Raw genomic sequence first — 19,556 nt, 5'->3', positions numbered from 1 at the left:
TGCGCTTTGAGAATAATTTTATCTCGTTACAGATTTAGTGGGATGGCTGTGGATCAGAAGGAATATAAATATATTTGTCTGTTTAAGTCACCAATATCACCAATAATGTAAAGTTTTAACTACAGAAAGTCTGGGGACCGCACGAATGCTGCTCGGGTTCATTTCTAATATACCCCTTGAATTATCAGCAGGACCACTGAAAGCCAGACGTGATAAACATGTCTGACTTCCTTCTGTAACAAATTAAAGGGTTCAGAGAAGTAAAGTGATTTTTCTCCAGGCTTAAGAAGAGGTGAATAAGTGACTAAGATCAGGTGATATCTGCACAGCATACAGTATTCAGATGTCCTGTAAGAAGATGTGTAGGAAATACAGCCTGACATGAGAGAAGCTGGAGTCGAGATCCTCAAAAGACCATCACCTGATAGGCACTCACATTTAGCCAGAGGCCTTCATTTGTCTCAGTGCTTTCTGAACATAGTGGGAGAGAAACTGTAGTCACATTGGGACTCTTCAGTCATGACCCAAACCCCCTAATTGTCAGTCATCAGGTTAGAACTCTATTTGTAAAAACAAATTATAGTTGCCCTTTAGCTTTCTGTGTACAAACTGTGGAGTATCTTTTGTTGTCTGATCCTTTATCTTGGAAAAAGTCAACTTTAGGTCAGTGTGAAGAAAAAAAAATGATTCTGTCCTATCCTACACAAGGAAGACAGGGGCTATCCTAACATAGGTTCATCATTTAAGAGTGGACTTTTTGCCAGGAATCCTTAAATCCCAACTGTCAGGAGGCAGAGGCAGCTGGATCTCTGCTCAAGGCAAGGCTGATCTACATAGCATGGTCCTGATCAGCCGAGGCTGCAGTCCCTATAGGGGAAAGGGGACAAAGGGAAAAGGAGAAAAAGCGGCAGGTGTCAACATTTTAATTTACTCCCAACCTGGCTAAGATCCTATTATGCTGATACAGCCAGTCAGTATTTAATAGCCTTTGAAAAGTACATTATTTAAAAACTTAGAGCCTTTCAGAGAACTGGAGGACCAGAATGATACTGATCTGAATGGGCTGTTAAAACCTAGATTGTCTGCAAGGTGAGCAGGAGGGAAACCATAACACAAGCTACATGGAATAAGCACAGCCTAAAGCATTAGTATATAAGGACTGCAAAGGAAGTAGTTTTGATTCTTGTGCTCTTAGATTTACAGTCTCATGAATACAAATTACTTTTGCTGCCATTAGCCATTTAAAACATACACAGACTTCACTTACTGTAGCTTGACAATACTTGTAATGATATCAAGTCCTCATTAAGCTATCACACAAAAGTGTTATCACCCATAAGGTAAGTTTCTATTTTAAGACATGCATCTGGGATTAATATGCTGTAGTCTTAAAGGGGAAATGAATAATTAATACAAAGATAGATCTCTTAAATATTTAGTTATTCACATTAATATCTTTAAGTTTTCATATCACTGTTTGAAGAAATAATAAACATTCACATAAAACTGTGAAGTATCACATTTAAATTGAAAGTTATTTTTAAAATATTTAGTCTAAACATAAATACCACATAATTACACTTAATCTTTTTTCTGATCTCTCACAGAATGCCCAAAGGATAAGCAGTTCTCAAGCCACTCAACCTCTTGCCACGCCTGTAGTGTCTGTGACGACTCCAAGCTTGCCTCCGCAGGGACTAGTGTACTCAGCAATGCCGACGGCCTACAACACTGGTGAGCCATCTCTGGGGCCTTTTCCTGGACTCTGCTCTTGCTGTTTTCTAAACAAGGTGTACTTTTGTAATTTTGTAGCATGTTATCTCTGGGGTTTTTTGTTTCAAATATATATATATATAAATATATTTTTTAAATGATAAACCTTTAAAAAGTCACATTAAATGAGTTGATAAGAGAATGAAGTAAGTTATTTCTCCAGCATGAGCTTTTACAACTTTTATTTTTTTAAGGGGGTTAGGGGGTTGAGACCAGGCCAGGCTTCTCAAGTGCTGGGATTTAAAGGTGTGTGCTACTATGTCTGACTTTGTACTGCTTCTTAAGGAAGCAGCAGTAGCTATTGTCAGCTGTAGCACACATTTAGCCAAGGAAGGTAGGAGGCAAACTCGGGTATTTTTATGAAGTCTTTTATTGCACAGTATCTTGTTCTTCCTCAACTGTGAAATCATTTTGTCTTTATGCTGTAAACCTGCTTTGGGAAACAGTAGAGGTCTCTTAGGGGTGTGGAGGGTGCTTCAGTGTGGCAGGCAGGATGTGGTTTTCTCCTGGAGCTGCTGGATTGCTCTGTGTTGCTTAGACCTGTGGAGGAGAATGATCTCATTTCTCCCCACAGCTAGTCACTCTGCTGCTGAGAAGAGGTTTTCATTCATTTGGTGTTTTGTTTTGTTTTGGACTTCTCGTTTTAAAATATTAAGACACAAGGCTGTTAAGAAAGTTTAGGAGTAGCTGTGCAGTGGTGGCACACACCTTTTATCGCAGCACTTGGGGTGGAGAGAGGGTTAGAGGCAGGCGGATTTCTGAGTTCAAGGTCAGCCTGGTCTACAGAGTGAGTTCCAGAACAGCCAGGACTTCACAGAGAAACCCCCATCTTGAAACACACACACACACAGACACACACACAGACACACACACACAGAGAGAGAGAGAGAGAGAGAGAGAGAGAGAGAGAGAGAGAGAGAGAGAGAGAGGAGAGAGAGAGAGAGAGAGAGAGAGAGAGAGAGAGAGAGAGAGAGAGAGAGAGAGAGATCATAGTGATAGAGGGGTTTGCGGCTAACCTAGCCAGATGGCCCATATGGAGAACTAATGTGCAGAGGATTCCCTGTGGGTTCACCATTCTAAGACAGGCAGGAAGTACAACTTTTCCCCATTTGAGCCAAATACCTGTGGCTCTGGGAAAGGAAGAAATTACACCTTGCCTGTCATCAGAGGCAATGCAAGGAAGTCACTCCTCTATGGTGATCATAAGTAGACTATGGTAGACATCACATAATTTTAGACTTCAGAGTAAATACTTTGGCATCAGTACTTATGCTGTGTTGAGCAACCTGGAGGAACAAGCAGTTTATACCTTTAATTGGCACTTTAGCTCCAGGACTAGTTCTTTTCAAACAACTTGTAATGGTCTTGTTGACAAAGCCTGGGGGATGACCTTTACCTTCCCAGGTACCTGTATGAAAAAAGACACTGCTCCAATCAGATGCTCAGTAGCCTATGAATTGTAGCTCATTGTTTGTCTTGCACAGAACTAATTCCAGAAAAGGCCAGAGCTTAAACACTTATAGAAATCCTGTTAGAGTCCATCAGTCACTTGCTGCATAAGAGATTTTGAGTTAAGAGCATACCTTTCTTCAGATGAGGAGACAGATACAGCTTAGCTGGTAAGCATGTGTGGGAAAGTCCTGCACTGTTAGACTTTGTAGTTTGTACTCTGAGGTTGAGAAGATAGGAAAGACGGGAGCTCGAAAGGTCTGATGCTCAGATGAGTATAGCTGAGGAGGCCATGTGAATTAAATATCAGAGTTAGATTGCAGTATTCTGTGTGTCTAATTGCAGGTGTTCCAGTATACTCAAAATTCTACTGTAATACTTGTTTTTAGAAACACCATTAGTTTCTATAGAATGTCCATATGTATAAGCATTTTAAAATATTGCAAACATATATTTTTACAACGTCTCCAAAGAATTGCTAAAACACATAGTCGAGTCAGGCTCCCTTAAGAGCATGTGACTCTAAACATCAGTCTCATTCTGTCTGAGCTTGCTTTTACTCTCCTTCTTAGAACAGCTGTTTGTTTGTGTTTTTTCTTTTCCCATATTATTGTGTATATTCTTTTTCTTTCTGTAGATACTTAGTGTCAAGCCCACCACATCAGGCAGTAAATAAAGGGATGAATGAAGAAGCAAGTTTTAAAAATAGCCTGTGGGTCTCATAGACACTTCCTCATGCCCATCAGTAACATCACTCCAGCTTCAAGATGTATTAACATGTGTGACAGGTGCCCTAGCAGGTACTGTAAATAGAATGTGTAGTCAGTAGTGGAACTGAGGCCTGCCACGAGAAAGACAGCACAGGGAAAGACTTGTTCATATTGTGTCAGACGGACAGAGTCAGGAGGCCACCAAGTAGAGCAAGGTGAATGTCACAGTGAGAGTTTGAGCTGGAAACGTGGGGATTTGTTGGGTCTGTAACAGCGCATTACAATTATACTTGTTTCCACATGTCATTTTTGGCTCAGTGGTCTAGTGGACATAGGAGATGGCTCTTTGGTTAAGCCTTGGTGCTACTCTTGCAGAGAATCCACATTGGATCCCAGTACCCACTCCAGGCAGCTCACAACTGCCTGTAACTCCAGCTCCAGGCAAATCTAGCACCCTCTTCTGTCCTCTGTGGGAACCTTTATTCATGTGCACAGATACCCATACACATAACCAAAATAATCAAAACAAATCTTACTTTTGAAGTGAATGCCAATAAGAAAGGTTGTATAGTGGTCCAAATAATAGTTTACTGGTGGCTTAGACTAGAGTAGTAGATTGCACTGGAACCTCCACAAGCTGGAGACAGCAAGGTAGACGTGATTAGAGTTGTTAGCTCAGGTAAGTGTGCAGCAAAGATGTAATGTTAACACTCACTTTCCTGGCATGAGCCATTAGGTATGCTGGTGCAACTTATCAAGAGAGGAAGGAGAGCTTTGAGGAGAGCATGAGCTCAGTTTGGGGTATGCCACAATTAAGGTGTTTGTGGAGATAGCCAAGTAGAACAGGTCAAGTGGGTCACTGGACAGGCCAAGAATTCAAAAGAGAATTATGGACTGGAAGGGTCACTAGAGAGTAGACTCAGGCTGAGACTCTCTGGGCATGTCAAGTATGAAAGGATAGTCACATAGAAACCTGAGTGCCAATGGTGCTTTCTCAACTCAGCCTTTTTTTTTTTTTCACCCTTAAAATGTATTAATTCAGGTGGAAGACCAACTGCTTTAAACACTTTTCTAGATACACTAAGCCTTGGTCATAGTAATTGTGATTGAAGTATTCACAGAAAATGACTTATATGTCATAGAAAGATGTTCATGAATTTGAGGTGACATGTGCAGTTGGGGACCTATTAAAGCAAATGTAGTTGATTGTGCTGTGGTATTTGTTCAGTAAGAAAGCTTCTTTGTCCTCCCTGTCCTGTTGAGCATCAACACATGTGGATTCAGGTTCAATCCAGTACATCTCCTTTTCCCAGAGGACAGGTATATTTATCTGTGTAGTAACGATCTCCATCTTTTGTAGATTACTCACTGACCAGCGCTGACCTGTCTGCCCTGCAAGGCTTTACTTCCCCTGGGATGCTGTCTCTGGGGCAGGCTTCAGCCTGGCAGCAGCACCATCTAGGACAAGCAGCCCTCAGCTCTCTAGTGTGAGTAACTGGACATTTTCCTGAGCTTTTGCAGGTGGCCTGCACACACCTCCTGTCAGTTCTCTTTTACTTTGTAGGCTGTTAAGAACAAGCCCTGCCACGATTCTTGTTTATGTACATACAAGTGTTGGGAGAAAGTATTTTCTTAACATACCTCTAGATAGTAGTGTGGATGCCGAGCGCACCAGGCATTCCTTGAATGGATCTGGGAAGCATAACTTTTCTTAGTAAACATGGAGAGTCTCAGATGGTACAAAGGGAATCCTAAAACCCAGATGGCGCCTGTATGCTCCCTTCTCACTGACTGCCAGATGAATAAGCCACTGCTTCCCAGCATCATCTGAGTCAGTGTCCTCAGGGAAGGTAGCTGAAAACATTCAGGCTCATCTGCCTGCCTTTCCTCCTTTGCTTTGGAGAAGAGGACAGCAAGCCTGTGCCTTTTGCATTCTCCTTGGATCTTAGTAGAAGAAAAGTAGGATTGAAAATATCCTGTGTATGAATCAAGGGCCATAGGATTCATTTGATTGTTTCTGGTCCAGTTTACAAACTACTTCATTCATAAAAGGAATGTTCCTTATGGGCAGGGTGTAAAGCAAAGAGGATTTATGATGATGCCCAGAAGAGGCCAGACTCCCTGAACATCAGAAAGAACAAGTTCAGGAGAGCATCCAGAAGAGGGACAGCATATCAGCAGCTAGCTGGCTGCTTTGCAACTATCAGGTGTGGGGCACCTTAGCCTCCTGCCCACAGTGCCCAGAGAGCCAGCAACTCCTTTCTCTTGGATGGTGAAAGAACTGTACATGTGGATTGTAATCAGTAGTGCTCTCGAGAATCGTGTTATGGGTGAAAATGCTCTATGTTTCTTAGGGAAAGGTTTTGCTTATATAACTATTGAAGCCCTGGCCTGTTCTGAGTAAAATCATTGAAAATTGTGGACCTGAAAGCTGGGCATTTGGTGCTGCCTATAATTCCAGCTGCTCAAGAGGTTAAGACTCAGGAGTTGAAGACCATCCCTGGGCAACACAGGAGGAATGGTGACAAAATAAATAAATAGCAAGAAAGTTCAGGAAATAAGTGGAAAGGCCTTAAAGCTTAGACACAGGGAAGCCCTGTCTCACATACTACCAGCACATTCCTAGCCTTTCCAAAACACTTGTTCTCATGAAAAATGGGATGATTCAATTTATATCTCATGGCAATTGGGAAAGCATGAGATGTGCTTGTCAATACACAATACAGAAGATCCTGAAGGATGGGAGACAAGGAACTGAATCCATGTCATTGTTCTTTAAACAACACCAGACACTAAAACTGTTTTTTTCAGAGTTGAGATGCAAAAGTATGGGATATTAGACTTTCAGTCTTCCCAGACAGACAGTGTCCTGAGCTTTGTCATATGAGTTAAACAGATGTGCTGCCAAACCGTCTCACCTCTGTTGTTTCTCTACAGGGCTGGAGGGCAGTTATCTCAGGGTTCAAATTTGTCTATTAACACCAACCAGAACATCAACATTAAGTCAGAGCCAATTTCACCTCCCCGGGATCGAATGACCCCATCAGGCTTTCAGCAGCAGCAGCAGCCACAGCAGCAGCAGCAGCAGCCACCACCACAACCTCCACAGCCCCAACCCCGGCAGGAAATGGGGCGCTCCCCTGTGGACAGTCTGAGCAGCTCGAGCAGCTCCTACGATGGCAGTGACCGGGAGGATCCTCGGGGTGACTTCCATTCTCCAATTGTGCTTGGCCGACCTCCAAATACTGAGGACAGAGAAAGCCCTTCTGTAAAACGCATGAGGATGGACACATGGGTGACCTAAGGCTTCCTGGTTCATGTTTGTTCTTTGTGTTACTGCAGTGAACTGCCCTACATATCTTAAATTGGTGAATAAGGACATGAGTTCAATATATTTATATGTACATGCATACATATATATCCCTTTACATATATATGTATGTCAGTGTGAGTGTGTGTATGTGTGGGTGTGTGTTGTATACACAAAATCAGGCACTTACTGCAAACTCCTTGTAGGTCTGCAGATGTGTGTCCACATGGCAGACAAAGCACCCTGTAGAAACAGACCAGTCTGGCACTTCCTTGGACTACTTGTTTCGTAAGATAAAGTTTTTGCAGAGAAACGTGTACCCATATATAATTCTTCCACATTAGCCTGCAGAAACCTAGGGGGCCCCTATTTGTTTTATTTAACTGTGCGGTGACTGTAGTTACTTCAGAAAAAAAAAAATGCTTTGTAGAACAGAGCAGTAGAAAAGCAGGAACCAAGAAAGCAATACTGTACATAAAATGTCATTTATATTAATAACCCAACCTGGCATGGGTCTATTGCAAAGGGGTGCATGGGAAAGGGCTGTTGATATTAAACAAACAAACAAACAAAAAGCCCCACACATAACTGTTTTGCACGTGCAAAAAAAATGTATTGGGTCAAAGAAGTGATTTTTAGCTATTAAAAAGAGAGAATAGAAAAACACGCATGAAATATTCAGAAATACTAGCCTAGAAATATAGAGCATTAACAAAATAAAATTAATATATTAAGTTATAATTGGAATATGTCAGAAGTTTCTTTTACATTCATATCTTTAAAAATTAAAGAAACTGATTTTAGGTCATGTATATTTTATATGAAAGAAAACACCCTTAATGAATTGATGACTATATATAAAATTATATCCACTACTTTTGAACACATTCTGCTGAATTATTTATATAAGCCAAAGCTGTATGTTGTAACTTTTTTTTTTTAAAGAATAGCTTTATCTTGTTTTAACTTTTTAGTTTTATTTTAAGAGGGGAGAAAAAACAAAAATATCTTGCAAGCAGAACCTTGGAAAAAAAAAGCCATGAACACTTATTATTCTATATGTAAATTAAAAGTTGAGCCAAACTCTTTGTGTATATAGCATCTTAAATATATTATCACCTTTGATGTAAGTACCTATGTATTGTATGGTCACCAGATTAAAAAGTATATTTTTGTGGATTGCCGCCAATTTGGGGGGAAAGGCGAAGTCCTTAAGTAGAGTATTCACTGTTTAATATTTACTATTTTGTTAAATATACTGTACTTTGGATTTTAATTATTAGCCCAGTTTTTCAGAGGATTGTGTAAAGGGGTTTCCCCTCACTGGTGGTGAATGTGTGATGTTCTGTTGTAATCTTTGTGCTGTATGGGGTGAGCATCATTATATATTTTATATGTGTACATAAATAGCAAAGTGGCAAAAAATTGGTGTTAAGTTCATCCTGCATAAATATAAAATGTGTTGTAACAGATTTTATAAGGCATTATTTAAAACTTGCCTTTTTGTGAGGGAAAACAGAACAGTAGACAGATGACCTAATTTATGTAATGTTAGAAAAGACGGCAGAGTAGTAGATGAGCACAAAGGTTTATAAGTGGTGAATAATTAGGAGACTATCTGTGGGGAAAGGGAGCTTTTTCTCCGTGACTCTAAAGATAGATGACGCAGCTGGTCACAAGATCCAGGAGGGCGTTAGCGTCCCGTGCGTGGCAAGGCACGGGCGTGCAGGGAGCAGCTCTCTTATGGTGCAGATCCTCCACACGATTCTTGCTGTCCTGACCGAAATTGGTGCCACCCTCAGCTTGGATTTTGAACAAGGCCTTACTCTTACAGGGAGACAGCTCGTTGGTGATGGCAAGTTCATCCGTTTACTGGTCGTGTGCCATGAACAAAATTCAAAGTCCTGTGTATCTTTTATCCTAGATTTTTAAATACTCCTTTTCCTGAAAAAAATTAAAGAGTTTAAAAATGGCTGCTATTTTATATTGAACAATGTTAAGCAGCTACCTGAAGTTTTTACTTATATTTTGCTTTTCCCCCTAATTCCCTAAATTATGCTCCTTTTGCTGTTTCCTCATCTGCTGTCCTGACAACTCATTAGCCAGGTTTCCTGACTGGCACATAGGTATTAGGTACATGCACAGGTGAGCACAGGCTGTACAGTGGAGAGCACTTCACTGACAGTTTGGGTAGCACATGTTAGTAAAAGCCAAAAAAGTGGGGATGATGTTCTATCTCCTCCCTATGGTCTCAGCATTTGGCTCTTACTCAGAAAAGATTAGGTTTTCTTCTTGAAATGTACTGAATTGACTTACAGGCACGTTCTTCATAAGGTCATACCTAATTAAAACAAGACAGTCTCCCAACACTGAATTTCCAAGATAACCCTTACCACTTTGTAAACCATTTATAGCTTTGAAAGTATTAAGTGACCCTTTCATTATTATTTATGCATGTTCATGAACTTCTGCTGTATATTGGAATAGGAGTTAACACATTCACATTTACTGTCTATTTTCTTGTGTGCCTTATGAGATGGCTTTTCTGACTGTATCTCAATAGTCTTTCTTTCTATGCAGGTTTATAATCAGTACAACTACTGTTTTCTAAAGTAATATTACACAAGGCTCGGAGTTTGTATTTAAATTACACTGACCAAGTCACAATGTATTCCGTTTTCAGGAACTGAATATCTGACTGTTAATCTTTTCCCATATGCCCAGTGTGATCTGGAGCATATGGGTTTGACATCCTTCACCCAGATGCTCATGTGTGAATAATACATCATATCCACAGCTCTCAGTGGAAGCCAACCTAGAGTAGGGAGGACACTGACGGTGTTGCTTTAAACTGACTTTTCTTACCCTTTGAGACTCATGTGTTTTGTATCAGACACCATCACAGGAAAGTTTTCTCCCTTCAGATAACATATTTTATTATTAAAAAGAAAAACAAAAAAAGCTTAAGTTGCACTGGACGTGGGAAGTTCCCTCGCATCTCTAAGTGGTTCTACACTGAGAGAGTGTCACGCTGTGTGAACACAGGTGGTCCCAGTCAAAACTCCATCCTTTGAGCCCTAATTACATCCATTGTGTTACAAAGCTAAATCAGGGGTTTGTTCTAAAAGAACAATACATGTTTCACCATTTCCTTTCAACTGTAAAGATGACTAATAATGTATTAACATAATTTCTGTATTAACCATCATGCGCACAAGAAATACATAGTAAATACGGAACCTGAAAACTCCTGGCATTGGATCATAAAGAGCTAGATGATTAGAATGTGAAAAGAACTTTACAAATGTAAAACTTTTATTTCTCTGTAGAAACTTTCTTCACTTTGCTGTGCAAGAAGACACTGCTTTGCTATATTTAAAATGGCTTTTTTAAAAGAGATTTATGTATTTGGTAAATGTTTGTAGTCAACAGTTCACACAAAGAAGCTGTACACGGTTTGATCATGTAAAACCGTTTGGCGGCACAAGCTGGACTTTGTTGCCATCCTTGAGATGAACCTTTTAAGAAAAATAAGTTAATCTCAATTTTTCCCTGAATGTGTTGTTTTTTCTTCATTATACAATAAATATTATAGTGACGTTTTTATCAAACGGTTAAGACAATGCTAGAGGTTGTTGTAAGCTATTTGTCTCCTGCACTCACTCCAGTAAAGATGGCCTGGCTTTGACCATACATCCAGACTCTGTCATGTTTGCCTGGGGAAAACAGTAGGTGCTGGCATGGCCACCAGGCATCCCTGCCCCCCAGTTTCACCCTGTGGCATCTAGACAGCCCTAGAGCCTGTAGGAAGCAGCCAGCCATCTGTTCCCCAGTATTAGCCTGGCTATGCTGCAGCTCAGTTAAATCCAGTAGGTCTCAAAGAAATTCTCATGGAGAATAGCCTTAAGTGCTGAGGGCAGTAGATGTTAGCACTTACTACCATGTTCCCATTTATCTTTAAGGTTTACAGTGGGAACTAGTTTTGTCCAGATTACATACACAGCATTGTGTTTTGCAGAGATGGCTGTCTGTTAAAGCACACTAGCAGATCCTTCCCACTTTGAGATCTTAACTGAGCTAGAAGCCAGAAAAGCTCCAGCTCCAAACAGTTGTCCAAACCCATAGTTAAAAAAAAAAAAAGTCCTCTTCCTCTCCTTTGCAGTGTGAGCCAGCTCCTAGCTAAGCAGATTCTTGGTGTCAAATCAAGTTAATTTTTTGCATTGGTTTTGCTTGCTGGCTATAATGGGGCTCTTATTAGCAGGTTTTGAAAGCTGTTCGAGTCCTATGGCTAAAAATATTCTAATCACAGCTGCAGCTACTTAATATCAATTCACTTTGAGTTCCTAGTCAGCTCCCATGGGTGCCTTGCTCTAAACCTTTATCTTGGTTTTAAGCTGATTGTGTGTCTGAGTGGCACCAGCCAAGAAAGTGATTTTCCAAGCCCTGTGCCAGCTGGAAGACTGCAGCCCACCCCCAGCCACCTGTCCAGCTGAACACCACTTAGCCGTGGATGAGCCTGATAGTGACTGGGATGAGGTGCTATATTTAGGCGAATGGCCCAAAGTGATGTATCCTAGTTGGTTATGGAATTGATGGTGTCAAGTGTGTCTCACTACAGATGGCTGTCCTTTCACAGGGTGAAGGTTCCTGCTAGGCTTCACTGTAAAGTGCTGTCTCTCTAATTGGTTAAGTATTTTGGAGGTAACTGGAATACTAGGTTTCCTCAACGTTTACCCGTTTAGCATTTAAGAATTTAACAATGATAACAGTTTTACAAATCAAATGATACTATATGAATTCAGGGATCTAAGACAAAAGAAGTAGGAAGTGGGGATAATAAGGAAGGACACTTCCTTCAGTGGTGTCAGCCTCCCCATGCCATCACAAGTTGCCTCTTATTTCCCTGAAATAATGCCAAGCCTTTAAATGAAGAACTTGGGTTGTTGCACATCTGGCCCCAAACCATTCTGGCAACCTTTTCCCATAATTCCATTCACACTCCCTACATACCGGGTCACCAGCTTCTCACACTCCCTATGTTCTGCCCTATAGTCCTTTGATCACACTAAAGAGCATTCCCTAAAAAGCACCTGCCCGCTGTCTCACTGACTCCCACTCCCTTTCCTGGTGTCAGGTTGGCTCAGCTCATCTAGAGAACCTCTCTGGGGCCCAGAGCCTTCATCTAGATGCCTCCTAGCTTATCAGCACCTTGAGGGCAGGGGACAAGGGTCCTGTCTGGTTATCACATCACCTTTTTGTATTCTGAAGAGTTAAAGTGTATGCGGATGGATGAAGTACAGATAAAAGTAGCCAGTGCTCCTTATTCAGGGCAATCAAATGCAGCCAGGTGCGAGGTGGTAGCACTAAGGAGGCAGAGCTATCGGCACCTCTAACAGGCCACCAGCAGCAGCAGCATGGCGGGTAGCAGGGCAGTAAGGCCACAGAACCAGAAGAACACAAGCTCTGAGGCTGCCAAGCCCAGATTACTCAGCTGTGGGCTCTGGGATTGGGATTGGGATTGGGAAGGCAGGAGTTCCCGTACAAAAGGCTTGCCCTCCCATGGCATCCACTGAACAACAAACACCACAGGATATACTTTAGTGTATTTGGCACCTAGCTGCAGCAATCTTGTGAGCTTTCTCTACAAGGTAAGTAAGGCCCAGAGCTCAATCTATCCCATATGATTGTCAAATTCATAAACTTCAGTGCATCTTTCCACTTCTGTCTGCCTCCTGCTGGTCACAACCCAGCCTGGGGCCTTGTCTCCCTTGTATAAAATCAACACACCAACACTAAGAACATTCCTTAGGTTTAACATTGAGCACTCTACCCAAACAAAAAGTTATTCTTTAAAACATTCACTTGGAAACTGGAGAGATGACTACATTGTTAGGCGTGCTCAGTACTCTTGCAGAGGACCCCAGGGTAGTTACTAGCACCAGTCTCAGGCAGTTCACAACCACCTCTAACTCTAGCTCCAGTAGGTCCTACACTCGCCCCTAAACGTCAAGGGCACCTGAATTCACAAGCACATAATTCTAAAACTTGAAAAATCTTTTCAAAAGCACCCCAGAGAACAAATTAGCAGAAAATGAGCTCCATGGTATGTCTTTCACAGACTACCTGAATTATGAAATACTATGTAGGTCAGTGGGCCAGAATGCACTGTTTACCACTTAGTCTGTCCTTCCCTGGCCACATAAGGATGTGCACAGCAAGAGCTTCTGGCAACTTGCCCAAGCTCAGCAGGAGACAGAGGCCACTGTCATTTACTCAAATGCTGTCCCTCCTCTTAACTCTGTTACCAATATCCACATATTATGAAAAGACGGAGAAGCTATGTTTCCTTCACAGAAGAAATTATTTTATTCCACTTGAGAAAAATACAGAAATACAAGTTAAAACTGTAACATGTCTAAAACTCAGTGACATACTGATACTATTGCGTAGCACCGTGGTCTGCCTAGACACAGAACACACATCTCTGAGCCAAGCCCACCCCTGCCCTCAGCAGGCAGGGACACTGACAGTCATTTGACCCCAACCAACTCCCAAGAGCCCTGACACTGCAGATCCCTTGTCACATTCTACTTAGGAACTCACACAGGGCTGAATACAGGTGGTAACAATGAGTCCCCAACAATTTAGAATACAGGAAAAAATAAAGACATTCTCTGTCTGCCAAAAAATTATTTTCCCATGGGACTCTGAGCCCTCCCTGATGAAGTTAACGATGACAACATTTAGGGGAAACTACACAGCCGCAGTGGTCTTGAGCATCCAAATAGAAATCACTTACATAATCAAAATGTTTATTGTACCAAGATCCATGGGTTCATTTTTGGCCTCAAAATACTTAATTCTGAAGACGATTTAAATTTGCTATTTTCACCCTGGATGGACTGTGTTTCAGACAGGAGGCCCAGCTCAAATACTATCCTGCTCCTCTGGTCAGGTTTCTAGGCCTAAGTATCAAGTTGCTAACCATCCAGAAGCCTACTAGCCTGTCTGCCTCTAGCCTCTGCCTGTGCCTGCAGTGACAAGGCAAGCTGACTTATCCCTTCCTCCCACACCCTTTACAGACATGGCAGACATGGACGGTTAACTGCCTTCAGGGAGTGGCTGAGGAACCCTTTTGCACTCTCCTGCATCTGGTGATGCTCTCTTTACAACCTTTCACAGCCAGAGTTACCTTGGTAGCATTTTGATATGTCCCCCAAAGGGAAATATTATAAAGGCTTGGACCTCGTCTCAGTGTTGGGAAGGAGTGGATCCTTTAAGAAGTGGAGCCTACTGGGAGGAAGTTAGGTCACTGCAGGCAGAACTCTGAAGGTGACACCTGTGCCCAAGCTCCTTGTCTCCCCTTCTCTATTCCCTGTCATGTGAACAATCTGTTCTACCACACACTCTCCTCCATGATGTTCTTACCATAGCCCCACGCCCCAAATCAGGCCATGAATTGAAAACATGAGCCAAGATAAACCTTTCCCACTGGAGATTATTTTGTTACAGTAACGGAAAGCTGAATGACATTGTGTCTGGTTTTAACACTGAGACACAGCATGTGCAAGTTTACTCTAAGGACCCAAAGAATAGATGAGTCAAGGAGGCAGTGGGAAGAACTCTGCTTTGGTTGCACATGGTAGGAGTGGGATGGGGCCTACTGTTCTTGACAACCCTGGGCTAGCAACCAGTTTGCTTCAAAGGTCCATGTGTTAGAACCTTAATGGTGGATGTAGTCCCTTCAAACTACTTGCCAATAACAGTTACTGCCCAGATGCCAAGTGGGAGAATCCAGGGAGCCATCGCCACAGAGATACTCCTAGTGTGACTCTGGGAGGTATAACTTAAATCAAAGGACGGCGGTTTGGATTTGGGGCTCTCACTTCTGAAGCAGCACTGCCTCAGTGGGGCCAAGTGAAGAGGCAAACATGTCAGGTTGTCAACTGTGACAAACTCAGTGACATACTATATAGCACCTTGATCTAGACACAGGGCATGTCTCTGAGCCCAGCTTTCCCCTTAGCAGGCAGGGACACTGTGACAGTCATTTGACCCCATCCAACATGGGGGACAGCAATACCGCAGACCCCTTGTCACAGTCTACTTAGGAGCCTGCACAGAATGGCTGTACAAGCACTCACAGCTGGCCCCTACATGTCTTCAAGAAAGGGCCAGGAGTTTCATGTTAATGTTTCTCTTGCTGGGATGGTGGATGTCTGGGCTCCTGCATCCCTGAGTTAGGCCAAGCCATTCCTCAGTCTATACAATCCGAATTGCCATGGATTCCACACATTCAGGAAGCAAAATGTAACCCCCTCTGCAAACAGCTGGTGACAGTTACACACATCAAGGGCCAATGGCCAAAGCCTGCCAACTCTAGAAAAGAATGAGCTTAGGCCCCTGCTTGGGTGGTAGGGCTGACCTGGTTGTCTGAAGCAGGTAGGGTAGGCACTGGAATTGCCAACCGGGGGGCTTGCCCTGGAACTGGGCTCAGTGTCATGGAGCCATTGGGGACAACAGTTGCATTCAAGCTACTTGAGGCCTCCCCGGTGGCTTGTATTTTGAAGTAGACAAGATAGAACACTGGCAGCACGATCCCAATGAGAAGCATAAGGAAGACAGCATTCCACCACTGAATCCCACAGTCTGCACCATCGGCTGCTGGCTTCTGGGTCATGGGGAGCAGCGGCTGATCTGGGGCCTCCACACAGCAGCTGTCACTGTGGAAGACGTCAGACTGCACAGCCCGCTCAATGTTCTCATCAATGCCCTTGAAGAAGTCTGTCAGCTGGTTGCCCTGAGCAGTTGCCCCAGCGACATCTTCATCTTCAGGCAGTTCTACCAGGGTCACCCCAGTCTTGGAGGATGGGGCCCCAAGGGGCATTAGTTCTTGGTGGGTCTCCGTGAGGATCCCATGATTTCTCACTGGAATCTTGATTGACTTCAAAGCATACAGGTCTTGTTCTCTGATGAAGTTGTTCGCTTTCTTGATATCTGCAACCTACGGAAGCCATGCATTATAAACATGCAATGCTCCTTAAAACAGTACCCAGCAGAGACCTTTGGTCTGTTGGGGCTCCAGTGGAGAAGCCCATGAAGGCTTGAAAGTACACCCACAGCTAGCTTCATTTCAGCTGACTTAGGCTTTCAGTTTTTACCTCTGAATGATGAGCTTAGAAACTAACTGCTTTACTTTGAACAATTTCTGATCAGCTTTGGAAGGTGTTGTGACTACAACCAAAGCTTCAGGTGAGAGAGGACCAACACTGTCACCCTTCCTGTCTAACTCAGTGCCCCCATCTCACACCAGAACCCAGCCGAGCAAGCAGCCAGACAAGCTCACTAATGCCCGAGTTGGCTCTGGGCACACATTCAGAGCCTCTGCCACCTGAGAGCTTCTTCAGGATGCTGCCTCAGCACTTTCCCAGCAGGGCAGGCACAGGAACTTATTTCCTGAATAGAAGCTAATTCAGCGTGGGGAGATGACACTTCTCATGAGAAGCCAGTTAGGCAATCAGTCATCAGCCAGGAGTTTCAAATTGAGATTTTCCTTTCCAGACTATGGCTGTGGGACTTTAACTGTGGATTTTATCAAGTAATGCAAGGCTTCTAACAGAAAAGGACGGGAAGCCAAATTTTAAACCCCCCCCTCAAGCTACTTGGGAGACACTTGTCTAGAGTGTAAGTCCGGCCCACAGAGTTGAGCATCATGTGTGCTTTACTCAGCAGCCACTTTTAGAGTATCACTGAACTGGCTTGGGGGATGCTTTTTGTCTTGCTCTGAAACTAACAGGAGAGGCTTGGCAGCTTTCATTCTTTGTGCACTAAAAGAACAGCACGTGTACTCGCCTCCAGTAGGAACTGGACTAGTTAGTGGAGACACTGGATATCCATTCTGGGTTTCTTAGAGACTGTCGTTCTGACATGACATGAAAGATAAGGTCTATCTTTCGAGACTTTGTTGGGAAGGTTTTTGTTTTGTTTTAGTCTATATGCTATGCTTACAGAAGCAGATTATAAGATCCAAATGCAAAGGCCGGTGGAGTGTTAAGATGCTGTGTCTCCGAAGACAAGCCTCTATTTGGGAAAGACTCCCACAGCCACACCGTCTTTGTGCTCATTTGGAGATTTTTAGGTAAACCACAGACAATTTTTAGGAGGTAAAGTTTTTTTTTTTTTTTTTTTTTTTTTTTTTTAAATTGTGTAGCTGATGCAGCCTTGGTGAAAGCTGCTGTAAGTATATAGCACGGTTATAGCATGTATATAGCATGACCATAGCATGTATATAGCATGTATATAGCATGTATATAGCATGAGGTCAACAGCGTGACACAAATTGTTTCAACACGGGAGAAAAGAGCGATTCCAGAAACGCTTTCCAACTTACTTTGCCACTGTTAATCACTCTGAGTGCTAAAAACATAATTAAAGAGAAAGGTAAGGTTATACAAATGCACAGCACAGAGGCTAGACCATGCAGTTCTACCAGGGAGAAGGAAGAAAACTCTACTAGTCAGAGTAGCTACTGTCAAGCAAAGGTCAGAAAATACAAGTAGTGAGAGAAGCATGCCACACAAACTTGGAGACTCCGCCTACCATCTCCAGCCCTAAGATCTTAAATCCAGTGTGCTCAAAGATCACACTGTTTCACAGTGTCCCTGTGCAGGGCAGGGCAAAAGAAAGCACACCCTGAACGGAAGTTCCCGGCCCTTCCTGAGCCCAGAGTTCTGAATGAAGGGTGCCTCCACCAGCTTCCAGGCCTGGCTATGTAGGATTCTGGTCACCTATGCAGGTCGGGAAGAACAAGGACCCCTCCTATAGTGACTTCCCTATGTCTCTCTCAACCCTGGAGGGCAGAGGACTGAGCCAGCTTACTTTGCAGCCATACTGGAGAGCCAGCTTGTTGAGGCTGTCTTCCTGAGCCAGCTCCCGCTGCAGCAGCACCACGTTGCCTGCTCCTGGAGGTTGGCTGCTGTTCTTCTGGCGTTCCTTGCCGCGGGGTCTTAACACCACCTGGTGTGACTCTTCCTCAGAGGAGTCCCCAGAGTCCCCACTGCCATTCTTGAACACGTAAACATGGCTGTTGGGAGTCCTACAGACAACAGCTGGGCCTTGGAAGGTCTTGGCTAACACTTCCTTCTGCCTCATTTTCTCTTATCTGAAAATCAAACCTGGAGTTAATTCCACACAAATGCTACTCATTCTCCTCTGGCTTCCTAAAGAGAACTATCTCATTAGTAATTTCCTATTATTGTCAATATCCAACAAACAGCATCAGGACAGAAGGATATTCTCACACAGGCTCACACCGGTCCACCTGATCCTGAGGCAGAATAAGATCACACTTTTCCTAACTGCTGACTGTGTGCAAAAAAAAGATTCCCTGCCCTTCACCAACCACAGCTGTGCCTCCCCTAGCCCACATAAGAAGCCACTTCTGTCTCAGCATTGTGTGAGGTGAGCACTGTTCTCAGCTTCCTGACGCTGAGAATCTTACATTCAGAATCTTTGGACAAAAACCTAGTTAAACATCCCAAGGTGTCTTCAGGGGAAAAGTCCACTACCAAGGACAGAAGCTGAGAACAACCATAGTTCTCTTATTTTGACCCTGGCTGACTTGCCCTAAGAGGCAAGCAATGGAAAAACCTATCAAATTTCAACTTGCCCGTTTCTCTCTGTCACTCTGGTCTCATTTCACCCCATGGTCCCCTTATTTTCACCTAGAATCAAACGCCAATGCCACAACTAACTTTTCCCTTCCAAATATCTGTAAAGGGACTCAAGGCATTCCTGGCGGTCCCTTCTGATTGGCCCTCAGCCGATCTCAGCGCATCTCCCTCTAGTCTCAAATTCTGTGCCCTTGGCACCCGGGGCGGCCAGAAGAGGCCTCAGTTTCCCTTCAGTAGTAGGTGGGCTGTCATTAAGCAGGAGGCAAAACATATTTGAGACGGCCCCGCCCCTGGGCCTAAACAGGCCGGGCCCCAACTTTCCAAAGAATACACATCCTGTCACTCCCGTAAGCCAGCACCAGCCCTCCGTGGACACAGGCACTGGCCCTAGAGTGGCAGCTCACCACCGAGCCCACAGTGACAAGCGATCCCAGAAACCCTGGCCCCACCAAGTCAACCCAGCAGACCCCATTCCAGATTCGGGTACCTCGCTGCCAGGCTCCACCGCCACCGCGCCCGCCGATTGGCTGCAAAATGCAGGTCTTCCGGGGGCGGGGACTAAGATCCAACCAATGTCTTCAGAGGAGGGCGGGCCCTGGCAAGCCGGGAGGTGCTGAGAGGTCAGAATGCGCCCTGCTCAAG

The 19,556-nt window shown here is 43.6% G+C and overlaps 2 protein-coding genes across 13 annotated transcripts in view; one reads left to right on the top strand and one right to left on the bottom strand.

Moving 5' to 3' along the window:
* The window catches only part of Mef2a (myocyte enhancer factor 2A), a 121,615-nt gene extending 110,680 nt beyond the window's left edge, over positions 1-10,935 (top strand). For all 9 annotated transcript variants that reach the window (XM_034496438.2, XM_034496446.2, XM_076935587.1 and 6 more), the window contains 3 exons: positions 1,608-1,734; positions 5,293-5,419; positions 6,870-10,935. In XM_034496438.2, the coding sequence (XP_034352329.1) occupies positions 1,608-1,734; positions 5,293-5,419; positions 6,870-7,236 (621 nt within the window). In that variant the 3' untranslated portion in view covers positions 7,237-10,935. The remainder of the gene's footprint in view (positions 1-1,607; positions 1,735-5,292; positions 5,420-6,869) is intronic.
* Positions 10,936-13,519: 2,584 nt separating this feature from the next.
* On the bottom strand, positions 13,520-19,526 carry Lysmd4 (LysM domain containing 4). 4 transcript variants are annotated; one of them, XM_076935626.1, is made up of 4 exons: positions 19,402-19,526; positions 18,121-18,403; positions 17,633-17,658; positions 13,520-16,246 (listed from the first exon to the last, which is right to left on the bottom strand). In XM_076935626.1, the coding sequence occupies exons 2-3, from the start codon at positions 18,391-18,393 to the stop codon at positions 17,647-17,649; spliced, it is 285 nt and encodes a 94-aa protein (XP_076791741.1). In that variant the 5' UTR covers positions 18,394-18,403; positions 19,402-19,526; the 3' UTR covers positions 13,520-16,246; positions 17,633-17,646. The 4 variants fall into 4 exon arrangements, with proteins under 4 accessions (XP_076791741.1, XP_034380690.1, XP_076791725.1 ...); XM_034524799.2 differs by lacking the exon at positions 17,633-17,658; XM_076935610.1 differs by lacking the exon at positions 17,633-17,658 and having other exon boundaries at positions 19,364-19,410.
* Positions 19,527-19,556: the final 30 nt, after the last annotated feature.

This window comes from Arvicanthis niloticus, chromosome 1 (genome assembly GCF_011762505.2).
Source record: "Arvicanthis niloticus isolate mArvNil1 chromosome 1, mArvNil1.pat.X, whole genome shotgun sequence".
In the NCBI taxonomy this organism is placed as follows: Eukaryota; Metazoa; Chordata; class Mammalia; order Rodentia; family Muridae; genus Arvicanthis; species Arvicanthis niloticus.
This window is presented reverse-complemented; position numbering and strand designations above follow the sequence as displayed.